The 14701-nt window shown below is 37.2% G+C and overlaps 1 protein-coding gene across 1 annotated transcript in view; it reads right to left on the minus strand.

The window, feature by feature from the left end:
• Positions 1–14016, minus strand: part of ZDHHC14 (zinc finger, DHHC-type containing 14) — a 92160-nt gene extending 78144 nt beyond the window's left edge. Inside the window, exon 1 of the mRNA XM_009997340.1 lies at positions 13766–14016. Within this exon, the coding sequence (XP_009995642.1) occupies positions 13766–14016 (251 nt within the window). The remainder of the gene's footprint in view (positions 1–13765) is intronic.
• Positions 14017–14701: the final 685 nt, after the last annotated feature.

Raw genomic sequence — 14701 nt, forward strand, 5'->3', positions numbered from 1 at the left:
TAATATAATAATATATATAATTATATATATATATAAAAATATATATATAATATTGAATATCACAACATATGAAGGGTCAGTAGTCCTGAAATGCATCCACTACCACTGCTCAGAAAGATGGCTGGACACAGCGACCTTCAGAACAAGGTTAATATTTTTTCCCAGGCTTAGTGCAAGAAAAATAAACTCAAGATAGCAGGGAGCCTTGATAACTAGCTGAGGAAGCAGCCAGTGCCAATCTTATTGCAAAAAATACTAATCCAAGTCATGGTGTAATCATGTAATAATAAATAGTAACAAACAGCAAAAGTAGTTTTGCTTCTCCATCCTGCCAACTATTTAATATGAACTAGTTTTCATGCCTGCTGACAAACACAGATTAGGAAAATCTGTACTGAAGCAAAAATTATCACCCAGCATGTCTGTCATACACATGCAGAGATCTGAGTAGTCTGCAGTCTAATCAACACTTGGCCCTTTTATAACTACCACATACAGTTAAACACTGCTTTGAGTTATTTATACTTTTTTCCACGCTTACTAGACCAATGCTGCCATTGAAGAACCATGCTGACCTCCTCAGATTCCTCCACTGGCAAATGAACTTTACTCCACTTCAGTCAAGTACTATCAAAAGGTGGAGTCATCTTACAAACTGAAAATAAATTTAGAACTATAATGTATGACCAAAGCTGAAGCAGCAATAAGTGTCCTGCACCTTCAAAAAATACTTAACGTTTAAAGCTAACATATAAAAATAAAAAATGAAAGCTGATTGTCAGTCGGAATTAGAACACAAAAATTGCATTGGAACTTATTACAAAAAATAATAATAAAGTAGGTTCTGAAGCTCTACAGTACAAAAAATAAACACAGTCAATATAGAGCTGGCATGCATAATTATCAAACTATCTGCAATATGCTACCTTAAGCATTAAAAGATCTATCTTTTGCAAATGTAAAGAAAACCCATGTATAAAATGGTTAAAAAACTAAAACAGTCTGCGTTAAATACTATTATACCATGGACTCTGCCAACCTAAATTTGTTGTGAATTTCCATTTCACTGAGACACAGGCAGTTTCACTGGTCACTCTGCTATTCTACAAGTTTGATTATTGACAGTATTCAAACCAAACAGCTCCCCTTTTGAAACTTGCTTCAAACTTTAACTGAAAAGCAAAATTAGTATTTAAAGTTTCTAAGTGTTTTCTTCTTATAGCAATTGCTACACAAGGAACATTTAGACACACTTTATCAAGTATTCTGTACAATGTATTATGTGCCACATTAAAGACAGATTATATCAAGCCACCTTGTTTTATATAGCAGAGCAGTAGCCCCCCTGCTCCATGCAGAAAAATTTCCATCAAGGCCTGGGTTATCCAATTCTACTCATTCCAGCTTGCACCTTGTTTCAAGCAAACAGCATCTCTGAATTTTCCCCAATTTATTCCAGTCACCCACATCATGAGCACTGTGAAAAGATAACTCCACAGTAGCAAGCAAATGCAACCTTAACAGCCAAATGCCTCCCTCTGTAAAAGCACAAAGCACAGCACCTCTTCTAGTACTCTCACCATCTATAGTGCTTTCCTCCTCAACTAGAGGAGCATAGAAAAACAAAAGCAACTTGAAGAGACTTACCTGCAAGACTTGAGAAAATGAGAAGAAAACAAAGACAAAAGCACGAAACCACCACAAAAATGAAGGAAGATGCCTGTCTATACCTCTTCCATATCTGCAACAAGTTCAAAAGCTGTCTTGAGAAGCAGACATTGCTGCCCCTTATGGGTCTGAAGTGCTGAAGGAAGAACATCACTCCACAGAATACAATGGTAAAGAGCAAGCATGACCAAGGAATTGTAAAAGAGAAGACACTGATTTGGCAGGGAGTGTGTGGAAAAGAACAGATACGATGCCTGGTTGGGAATCTATTGGTCTAATTACTACACACAAAAGAACTATACTAAAACAAACTGCAAGATTGCTGCATTCAAGACTGCCAAAATGAAATAAAATGCCAGCATGCCTTTAGAAAATAAATTTTACACTCTTCTGCCAGGCTTCCCTTCCCGTGCTGCACACCTTTCGACAGAGCTTTGTTTCAAGACACCCAGCCCCTCAAAGAGCCCTGCTTCACTTAAAGTTGTGGGTGGGACTGTTCTGGACATGAACAGGAGTTCATGTGGCAACGACTTTGGTGTAATAATAATAGACAGAACTGGAGACGGCAGAAACTGGAAGATGTGTAGTGAATGAAGTAGTTCCTCTGGTTTTTTTGTGTACTGCCTGTAGCCACAGGTGATTGCAGCTCCACAGAGTAGAGATCAACTTCAATGACAAGTGTTATGCTCCTTAAACCTTTGACCTTTATTTTGCAGTCAGAAAGAATACTTGTAATAAAGCTCAAATTAAAAGCTTATTTCAGTGACAGTCATTGAACAAAGAAGCAACAAACCTACATTCTCCTTTCACAAATGGCATTTCTTTGTTCCAATAGCAAGGACTAATGCCAGCAACTGTTCAAAAAAAGTTTCAGAACAGAACACAAACTTACTTTTGCCAAGAACAGTCAACCATTAGGTAATACTGCACCTCCAGACTATCATTCAGCAATTTGAACCATTGGTTAAAGTTCTCTAGGATGCAATAATAGAAAGGTATGTGCACTGGGAAGGGCATGTTTGCCTTTCAATGAAGCTGGATGTCAGCCCACAATAGTTTCACTTACTGGGATCCAAGCTTGTCAGTTGTTTTGCTCTTATCAGACTGTTTTGATTTTCACAGCCATAGCCAATTGACGTATCCCTAAACCCCTCTTGAGTATGAAACAAATTTAAAAAACAAAATTATTTTATCCCACCCAATATTTATATGCTTTCCTCTGATAAGTCCTGTCTCCATCAGACTTCTTCTAATATACTCAAGTACTGGAAATAAGATTCCAGCTTCCAGGGGCTAACATTAAAAAACAATGCACAGTCCAGCCTGATTCTAAAAGGCATGTAACGAACTGGCATTCATTACATTAAAGAAAAACAAACAAACCACTTTACTCTGAAGATGAATATTCACATCAGTGATGAGAAGTTTCAAAGCCTCCACAGCACAAGGTAAAGAGAATAGAGCCTTCTGAGCTCAGTGCCTCGTAAAATAATTATTATTGTCCTTTCAAGGTCTTACACTGAATTAAATTAATCTCTGTCAGATTTCAGTCCACAACTTATTCCCCATTTTCTGCTCTATAGACAATTCCTTCTGCTCTGATTAGCCCTAGGTGTCTTATTTAACAAAATCATTTTAAAGGCCAATTCTTTTATTGCACTGTGAATAGAGACATCCACTCCAACTGCCTTTTGCATGCAGGCTGTTCAATTATTCCATTAACTGCTTTGATTCTTCCTTCATCCTCCTAAGCCGAAATTTGTAACATTTACAATACCAAACAAACCAACAACAACAACAAAAAATCCCACCCAAGTAGACAGCTGAATGGGACTGTGAAGAAACAGGCAATAGTTCCCCACTTCCTCCCCTTCACTATTAATAACATTTTCCTGAATTTTCAGGGATTCAGCTCAGGGATTTAAAGCAGCAGAAAGTTTTTCTTTGTGTTGGCAGAAGGGAAAGATAAGCTTGATGCACGAAGGGAACTTCCTGAAGTGGTTCACCACTGGGTGGGGAAAACAGCAGAGCCAGACAGAAGAAATAACATCTGAGTCTGGGGAGAGGGGAAGAGGTGAGTCCATCCTTTTCAGCACCCAATGACCATCTGACTTGTCTCACAGCAACCGTGCTTGCTACACAGAAACTGGGATGCTCCTTTGAAGTATACCAAAGTTTTGTTTGAATTCATGAGCAGCAAGAATCCAACTCCTGTCCCCTCAGAAAAAGCAGGCAAGTCCACAGGCATGAAGTTCATTCTGAAAAATAGTGCTTTGAATACATGGTATGGGGAAATATCCCTTTGGTTTCCACTAGCCTCAGAGAAACGTAGCAGCGATAGCTACTACAGGAGGCAGAGATTCAGATATATTTCACTCAAATAAAATATGCTTTCTTTCCTTTAAGATTTCTCCTCACAAGAGGAGATGGCTTGGGCCTGTATCTAGTTGGTTTGCAGCATGTTTATAGCCTGCTTGGGCAACTTGTAGCAGTGTTTGATCATCCTCACAGCAAAAAAAACCAACAAACATCGCAAACAAAACAACTCAAACCAAACAAAACTACAAAAAAAAAACAAACAGAAAACTTTTTCCTTATGTTTAAATGGCATTTTCATTTTTTGTCCATTGTGTCATTGGTCATAGCTGAGAGGAGTACAGGGCTTTTTGGCTCTTTTTTTTTTTTTTTTTTTAAACTCCCCCTCCCCAGACAGGTAACTTGCTTTAACAAGATACCCCCCTGAGCCTTCTCTTCTCCAGACAGATCAGAAGTGGTTATGCTCTCTACACAGTGCACTCCAGTCTTTCACATCATACCACGCAACACATTCCATGTACCAGTTTCCTCAGACTAATGACAAAGTTTACTTGGCTGTTCCCACACCCAAAGCCAGCCCAGTCCTAGAAAGAGTTCAAATCACATTGAATGATAAAAGTATCTTAAAAGTTGTATTTCTTTCACTATACAGAAGTGCTACGAGTTTAGCCCTAAAGAAAGAACATTCACAAGCAAGTTGATTACATAGTTGTGATACTGATTAAAGAGACATCACTGGCACTCTAGCTTTTATTTTATTTCTTAGCACTTTTAACCACTTTACCTTGTTCCAAATTAGGAAAAATTATAATTCTACTACATTCTAATTCTACACTAGGCAGCTCGTTTTGCCAATAAAAGAGTACTTAACTAAGGAATACATGTAGATAGCTGTGCCACGAAAACGCACACCATGAGCCCCAACAAGCATGCCAACAAAACTGAAGTAAAGGCTGGTTTGACACTTGCTTCTACCCTGAAACATCATAACTGGTGGAATACCTAAACAGTGTACTTAACATGCAACTTCCTGATATCCAGACAGCTCAAAAAGGAAGTTACACAAATTTAATTACTATCAGAAATAAGTTTTGTATTAGCATGTCTTTTCCTACATGGGGAAAGAACTGTTCAGTCTACATTTCTAACTTCTAGTAACTGAGTGTTTAAGCTAAAATAATAACAAATTCTAGTATATCTGTTCCTTGCTCTTAGGAACTAATATTTATCAATATGTATAAGAAACAAATACTAAAACACAAAAATTCATTTCATACATTCACTCAGTGCTGTGAACATAATAGTGTTACCTTGCATTTCAACATGAAATTTATGAACTGTAGATGCTTAACTTCTCAGTTGAGGTTCTCAGTTTTCAATCTAATTCTCAGTATTCTATTTAATCTGTTCCAAAAACTATTTTTTAAAAATGAGTAAAATTCAAAGAAGAAGCTGAACTGACTGCATATTCACCACAATAAATGGAGACCACCAATATTTTATTGCAGTAAGCAACTTAAGGGGACAGCAGGAGTCGAAAAACATAAAACCAGCTGTGATCTCATTAACCAAGCTCATTATGTAAAACCTCATTAGCCACCATCACACAATAATATGAACAGACCCTACAGACACTGATGAAAAGGAAGTGATCAGGGATACAAAGCTGAATAATCATACAGCACTACAGCATACTGTCAATTCAGTAGTTAAAGGTCCTAGAATGCAACTGCAGAAAGCACATGGTCAGGCTTCATAAATACAAAGCCCCCTTCACCTATAACTGCAGCAGGAACAGAAGTTCAAAACACAAACACATACAACAGGTAAGGGACAGGGTGTGATTTACACAAAACCAACTCCAGAACACTCCAGCTTCCTTCCCTAAGTAGGCTTTATGTTATAACATTTAATACTTCTCCGATGGGAGAAATACAAACAGAATTTTTTTTTTTACACATAGGCTTACACATATTACACATAGGCTTCATCTTGATTTCTAGTCTGTTTCTCTAGTTTGTAAAACCTTTAACCACTTCACAGTTTTTGCATTAAGTTCTGAAAAAAAAAAATGGGCTGTAATTATATAAATTTTAATAAATGTTCGTAGTTCCAGCTGACTTCAGAGGATTTTCCCCCTTTTCCACTGGCTTTGCCAAATGAAAGACAAGCAGCATTTACATGTACAAACCTTCACTGGCAACCTGGAAATCAGATGATCATCAGCTACCACAGCCCCACTTAGAAGGATCATCAGTCATGCTAACAAAATTTTCCTAGAAAAAATTGTCATAATATTTTAAGCTATTTTTCAAAATGTCCCAGTATTTTAAGATGGAGCTATTTTGAAACAATCATGCAGCTTGGAGAGTTAAAAATATTCTCAGCTTTCTCCCCTTCTGCAATCATCTTCACTTTCTCCTTTAATTAGTTCAAATTTGAATGTTATAACTAACAAGTTTCATGCTGCACTGGAATGGAGAGACTGTTTCCACGAAAAACTTAATTTTGTTGTTCTTAACTACTTAAAAAGTATGACTTAGTTGTTAAAAAGGATTCATATATTTCATTCCAGTTCAAATGTTAGCATTTCAGTTTCTACAGAATCTGGAGATAAGCCCAGATATTTTTTATTCAAGCTGTACACAGACTAATATTTTTCCCTTTCATTGTAAAGAAAAGTAATTTCTCAGTCATCCAGATCCACTGATATACTTTGTTTTATATGAAATGCCATTCACAAAATAATAATGCAACACAGCTATGACAGAGGATAAATCATGTAGCAATGAAGGTATTTTCTGCATCATTAGTGCAAATTTAAACTTATATTAAAAATACTTTAGACTAACCTGTACACATAACATGACTTCTGATGAACTGACTTGAGAAAACATCTTAAAAAAAACAAACCAAAAACACCTTTCCTTGAAACATGGTATGATTTCTGCAGGGCTGATGTGAGAAGGGTCCCAGAGATGGTCACACGGCAAAGCCAGTCTTCCAAGAACTAACAGAAATTAGCTTCTCAATAGTTTACATCTACTTAACATGACTGTTCCTACACTAGTCTCCAGAAGATACACTGTATACCTTTGGCACACACCCATTCGGCTAAGGGGCAACAGTACCTACTCAAGCAAAGGCAAACCAGAACAGGCATACTACACAGATTGCATCAACAATATAAACCTCAAACTTTTGAGGAATAAATTAAAACAGATTTTATCAAACAACTGTCACAAAATTACAAGTCTAAGCTCACCTTCTGGAGGCTGAAGATGTACAGAAATAAATATTTGTAAATATTCAGTAAATATTTGAAGACATTTATATAGGTAAGAATGAACAAACTTTGGAAATTTATTAATTTTTTTTTCTATTCTGGATGGGATATGAAATATCCCATGTGAGAACTTACACCTATCTACAACAACCACACTGATCTATGATGAATGGGATGGAATTTTCTCCTACGGGTCAGCATGACACCAGGAAAAGACTACAAACATTCACATGTACACATAGTCCAAAGCTACACAACAATTTCCTCAAGGTCTTGAGAGGAACTGGTATCTGAGAAGCCAAAATCACTTCTTGCATAATTATACTCTCTATTTTCATCGTTGCCCAACTCTGCAAACAAAAGGTGTAAATACAAGTAGGCCTATAGATGAGAAGGCAATAAATTAAAAGAGCAAAAATTGTGTTCAGAACATGCTTTCCTCATGGAACAGTACATAAAGGCCATCAAGTAAGCGGAATATAAAAAAACACAAACCAAACCAACAAAAAACCCAAACAACAAAACCAACCAAATAACCCACCTTTGGGAAGGTAAGGAAAAGGAAGGAAGAAAAAAAAAGCAAGCTGTTCAACATTTATTTTGAAAAAGGAGTTAGTCTTACAAAACACAAAAAAGCTTCTGCAGTTTCAGGGGAGCAAAGGAAGGTATGACTTCCAAAACCAAAAGAGGTTATTCTTCTGTTATCCTCACAGAATTTTACTCTGAAGAAATGAAGCATTTAATCAGTATCCATTGCCACATCAATAGACCCAGACTTGAAAAGAAGAGGTGCATGATCTAATATCAAATATCAGTAAGTACATTTCTCAGTAAAATTATTTAATATTATCTTATATAATTAATTCAAAGCAAGAGAGAAACTTCAGCAGACATACTTGCACAGATCACCAGAAAACTTAGAAGAGATTAATTAAGTAAACTTTTTTTGTGACCAAGGAAAGGAAGGTCCCTTGTCAAGGAACAAAGTATTAGATCTAATTTGTACGCAAAAGACATTTGACTTTAATAGTTAGCATTTTCAGGGTATTTTATGTACAAAGAGTAAACAACATCAGATTGGAATGCATATCATGCTTTAGTAATTTGCCATCTTATTGGTACATCCATATACTCTTTACAAAAAGTAAACCCAGAAGATTAGACTTAGTGTATTCCATGTCTTTTTCACTAAGTTACCAGAGATGCATAATATGACAAAATGAGAGGCAGCAATACTGCTCTGGTTAAATTTTAATGACAGATTACTCTTTTCCAAACAAAGAAAACTGGGGTGGGGAACACCTACTCCTCACTACATTGGCCTACACCACTATACAGTATAGGTTGCTACTGCCTTCTATGTAGAAAAGGATACAGTAGTCTGTCATTTTAACTCACATGCCACAATTTTTTAATTTCAAATCTATTTAGACATTTTCATCAGCAAATGCCCTAAAAATTTATAGCAGCCTTTAACAGCTTAAGTCAGACTGGTGCATTTCCTCCTGAGGAACTGGTAGTTTAAGGACACGATCATTAAAAGATGTTAAGTAACCTACTCATTTTAAGAGCAGACAAAGAAAGGAGGTTATTAGATGAAAAACATTCCACCTACTTGCAATATGACCTGACACTAAGAATCCACCTCTTGCAAGAGCAGAAAACATTTGCCATAAGATGAAGATGGTTGTTGATACCACAGAGAAAACACTCAGCTTACTGACATCAGTGTTTACACAGATGTTTGTCACAGTGAGCAGCAACTTACACTACTTAGCCATAGGGTGTGCTATAGAAGTTCAATATTGAACAATCTACACTGCATCAGAAAGCATGACTCATGAATGTCCTCCAGTCACACTGGTTTTCAAGTGGGAGGCATGAAGCAGGTTGCCAGCAACTCAAAAGCAGATAGAAAGCAATGATGTGTACACATACGCACATAAACAGTCTCCGTTTAAATAATTTTCCAATTTTCTTTTGAAAGACAGTGCAATTGCACAAATGCTCACAAAAATCAAGTTTTAATTGGCTCAACAGAAAAAAAAAATAAAAAATCTCCAGTTTGTTGAATCACTGCAAGTGTCAAATGGTATCAGAAGTAATAGGGCTCTGACTCACGTTTACAGAGAAAAGAGCTGCACCGCCTCAGCCCTTCCGGCATCCTACCATCTGCTTCAACCTTCTTCCAGAGCCACTCACCCTGCAACCGAGTTCACAGAAGAACACATGACTGTGCCTGAGTCAATTCAGTTCAGTCAGCATCTTCACTTAAATCCCACTTTTTATGGAAAGTTTAATTTGCCTGCCTGAACTGAAGCAGCTCAGGTGCAGACATGTTCCCTCCTCCTGCTACCTGCACAGTGAAATCCAAGAAGGAAGGGAACTGACAGGCAGGGGCAGCTTTAACTCCCAGTACCAAAGCAGCCAAGCTGTCTACCACCACTCTGGAACTCATGAAGCTTGTGCATGCACACAAGACATGCCATTTAACAACAAAATGTCTCCTCTACATATCCCACTGTGTTAAATATGTCATTCAGCCTCCATTTTGCTTTCCTGTAACCTACAAAAGCAGTAGCCCCAAATGACCATACACATAAAGGGTTATTTTCTCTTTTGAGTATGTACACCTAGCGGAATAAAAGCAGTAAGTACGATGTGCCTTAGCTTTGCCTCTCTTTATTGTACCACTAAAGGACTTTACATACATGTAAACAGAGTGGTTGAACTGGCTAGGTACAGCAGTAAGATCTGCCCTTCAGGTATGAATGCTACCTTTGCTCTAGGGAAAGGAATTTGTTTTCCAAACTTTTCATGCAGCTACTTCAACATGAGCATTGAATAGCTTAAAAAAAAAAAAAAAAAAAAAAGTATCTGTGTAATGGAGCAAGGCAAAGAAAAAGAGGAAGTTCAACACTAAGCCAAATTTGCAAGAAAAAAAGAAAACCAGCTAAATTTCACAAGGTTAGAGTTAGGAAACATATTTCCAAGATAAAAACAACATACCCAAATTTTACAGACAAAGTAATTTGTGGTGCTTCATCTGGAGCATATTAGATTAGGCGTAATTTTTCAGAACACTGCAAGCACTGCACCTTTCTTGGGACCCAAAACCACTTGCAATACTTCATGTCAACTTTAATAGAAAAGTTACAGAAGTAAAGCTGCTTGATATTTGCATTCTTATCCTTTTGAAGGGGAGTGAGGAAGGAATTATAAATACTTCACCTGCTTGAAAGCTTATGGCTTATTGTTGTTATTCTTTTAAGCAAATTCTGACTTAAGACTTTGAAAATGAAAAAGAATGATGATATGATAAAAGGAAGCAGTGGTGACATACTTGGAGTGTATAAGACACAAAAGTCAAGAGAGAGAAAGGAATAAAACCAGCTGAAAGTAGGAGTTGGAACAAGTAGGCAGAAAAAAAGCACAAAAGCATAAATATGAAGAAATCAAGATTACAAAAGCATGGTTCAATGTCAAAAGCTATACAGATCACGATGTACGACATATGTTTGCTTTTGGAGAGGTAAGAGTTATAGATTCAGAGAAATGCATTTCTTCCCTGGCAAGGATTACAAAGCACATGACATACAGCTCTGGATGAATGAGTGTCAAGAGCAAAATAAAAGGAGGGGGGGAATCATGTTAGAGGCACAAACGATGCCAAAAGGATAAAGAGCAAGTGTTTATGTTAGCACAATGCCTTCTCAAAAATTAGATGTCAAAGTAATCTCTTTCCTACACCCCCTCTTCCACTGCCTGCAACCAAAGAATGACTTGGAACGCAAGTACCTACTTTGCAGTTTCCAAAACCAAAGGGAACAAAATAATTTATTTTAATAGTAGCAAAAAGACCAAACAATTCCAAGAACATACAGGGTATCTTCCTCTTCAATGACAGTTTGACCTTACAGTTCAGACACACAAGGCACACGCCCATTTAAAAATCACTTTGCTCCACGTGCACACAAAGGACTGAAACACATTTCTGTCATATTCTGTAAATAGCTGGTAAATGAGGAGTATCATAACCAAATCAGCCAAATAATGCAAGTGACACTCCAACAACTCAAGATGTTATCAACTGCTCAATAAATAGTAACTTCAGACTGCTGCAAGATATGCAATTAGAAACTGCTTCAAATAACACTGTTTAATCAAAGAGATTCCCCTCTTTTCTTTGTAACGTTAACAACTTTCTGCAGTTTCAACAACATAAACAGGCTGAACACCATTCTTCTAGTCTTAAGGTTTGTTTTTAAATTAGCCTTCAGAGGATGAATAATGATTTTCAGTGCAAGAGCTTTTTAAAGACCAAAACCAATCTCACTATTACAAAAAATAGAATACTATTGTGACCCCTACTTTGATTTTCCTTGAGAGCACAAGCAATTCAAGAATTACTCAAGACCAGTGCACACACAGAGAATTCATGTAGTTGTATAAAGCCAGGGATTTTTCCCTGCTTCAAGACTCCTGGTAAGCATAAGTACCAAATATATCAAAATGCTGTAGCTTGACTAACAGTGTTGTCCATCACACATGGTTACATTGCAAATAAGCTCAAAGACACAAGAGAAGCTGCAGTGTTCGACTCTGGTACATGTGTAACTCACTGCATTAATGAAGTCAGGTGATGAACACCTTGCAGTTCATCCTGCTGTAGCAGTTCTAAATCATGCAGCTGCAGAGAGCACCTACCTCTGAAGGAAGGACCAAAGTGTTAAAACAAATAAATAAACTGTAAATGGTGGGTTAATAGGTAAGTTTAACAATAATGACTGTACACATTGCATTACTTGTGGGAAGTCCAGTGCTTGCCTTCAGAGGCCCTGCTGAAGGTGATGAGACTGCAACGCAGACTCAAGTGTCAGCCCACACAGAAAAGCGTTCCAAAACTAGGCCTAATCTTGGCAAAGAGAACCGAGTGGCACCCAGTCCTGATGAAATATGATCAGGTTACACCTTTAATACCTCTTTAAAGCCAGGAAAGTAAACACACTTGCAGTACATGGATACCATCATTGACTGTGTTATTTCAACTACTCAAAGGATGTTCAGGCAGTTTCACAATGTCTGCAGAAGATTTACAATTAATAAATCCCTCTAAAGTAATCTGGAGTCTACTAAAGACAATTCATCTGCTGAGTTCACATATATATTTAGCCACTAGTTACCTGCTGAGCATTTTTACTTATTTTACTGCCACCAGTATGTTAAAATTACCTACATTTAACTGGTACAAGTGTGAGTTTGCTAATGTCAATATATTATTCCTTGAAGACACCAACTAATGAATGACCTTTCTTGTTCAGCTTAGCAAAGTGAACAGATTTCTGGAGGCAGCACTGAAGGTCACTTCTAAGTTACAGTTCCTATTCAAGAAAATAGTACGAGCTGTAAAAGTATTTTGAAGACTTTTTTTTTTTCCTGCCACAAATCACAAATGAAGCTACAATAGTTCAAAACAGGTAACATAGCATTAATTCTCTTAAAAGAATACACTATAGCAAGGGTTTTGGCAGTGTGAGCACCTTTATACTCAGTGCCTTAAAAAAAAAAAGTAAACAAAAGTTGGACTGCACTGTTCACATCAAGTGCCTAATTCTTATTGTCACACATAGCAGCTAGTTTAACCACTCTAACACAAGTGCAAAAATCAGTGTATTTGATTTGCTGTCACTGAGTGTTCACTTTATATAGATGAGAAGGACTCCGTAAGATTCAGAGTAACAGAGAAAAAAGCCCTAGGAGGACATCAGAAGCTTGCTTAAAAAATAATATCTAAGACTCCAGAACAAATACAGCTTTAAGTTAAGACCAAACTCACAAGTTATCATCACAAGCAGAAAGAAATGCTGTTGCCTAGTGGTGGAAAGCTAAGTACATGCAAAATTGTATGATACTCTCTTTTTTCACTAATTTGGAATTCCCATCTACATACAAGCTGTTCAATGACTTAAAGAGAAACAAACAAACAAACAAAACACCAACCAACCAACAAACCAACCAAACAAAAAAAAAAAACACACAAAAAAACAAACCGGGTGAAATTAATAAACTAATGAAAGATATTGGTAAACTAATTAAAGATATTGCTGTTCTTGCTTTTAGTTCTGTGACAAAAGGGTCAATATTTTTGCACCTACGAGTTTTGATTATCAGCAGAGTAAATGACAGACAAGAAGCTACATCATTTCCTGATTATTCCAAACCTGCTGTTTAAAACTGCTCTTGCAACATCAGCAAGAGCTGGAAACCTGTGGTATAAAAGCACTACAACCTTAATCCTCAAACATCAGTTTTCCACAGAGTATGACAATCGAAACGGAATCGTGTGTCCCTCGGTATGTTAGATCATATTTTCAATTATATAAACCAACATTCTCTATGACATTTAAATAAATATGTTTTATTTTTCTTTCAGCCAGAAAATACGTAACTAGAGGAAGAGAAGCAAGATATGAAGACTTCATATGTGTCACTTACTCAAATGCAAAGAAGAGTCCACTGGTGACCAAGATGAGAACAAGAGTCAAGTAGAAGACTCCAGTCTGTCGAGCCATCATGATCCTCCCATTGCAGAAGAATTTGTTTCTTCCAGGAAAAACCTCCCATTTTCTCTTGGGAGCCGATTTCTTTTTCTTATGGGGAGACTCCATGGGAGACGAAGAGCTGTGTGTGCTGATCTGACTGTATTCACAGTCTTTCATGGGCCCACTACCACCTCCAGGAGTCATCAAGAGACAGTAAAATGTGGGGAGAACCCCACCAAAAATATATACTATATATATATATATGTGTGTGTGTGTGCAAATATTCCTCTGACCAGGATAACTCTCTCCACCAGCCTCAGTTAATAAAAAAGCAAATGAAAAATGAGAAGTCCGCTACCACACTAGCAATAGGTGTATCATGCAAACACCGGTTAACTCTTCAGAAAGCAAAGCTGTCAAATCAGAAGCGCTTGAGAGGGATCCTTCCTTCCTCCACCAGTTACAAAACAACCATGTAGGGCAATCCTTTTAAAAAATTATCACAGAATACGACCAAAAAAAAAAAAAAAAAGTGATTATAAAACAGGCTGTCCAAAAAAAGAAAAAAAAATGTCTTTTTTTCCTCAAGTTTATTTTCAAAGGGGAGGGTTTTTTTCTCCTTCCCACGCACACCCTGAGATCTCTCCGAGGGTCAGAAGGCTGGTCAAGGCAAGGTTTAGCAATCGAGTCTATCATTCATAGAGATTTGTTATAATCCTCCTTTGCGCAGATTCCACTGCTAAAAAAGACCATTCCTACAACGTTCCCTCGGGAGACAAGCGAAACAAATCACGAAGCAGGGAAAAAAAAAACCCAACCATAAAAACAAAAAGCGAGAAAGCAACCGGGCTGCTGCTCCGGCTTCCGAGGAACACTTGGAGCTCTCCCT

Source organism: Chaetura pelagica, unplaced genomic scaffold, assembly GCF_000747805.2.
Source record: "Chaetura pelagica isolate M959 unplaced genomic scaffold, ChaPel_1.0 scaffold315, whole genome shotgun sequence".
Taxonomy (NCBI): Eukaryota; Metazoa; Chordata; class Aves; order Apodiformes; family Apodidae; genus Chaetura; species Chaetura pelagica.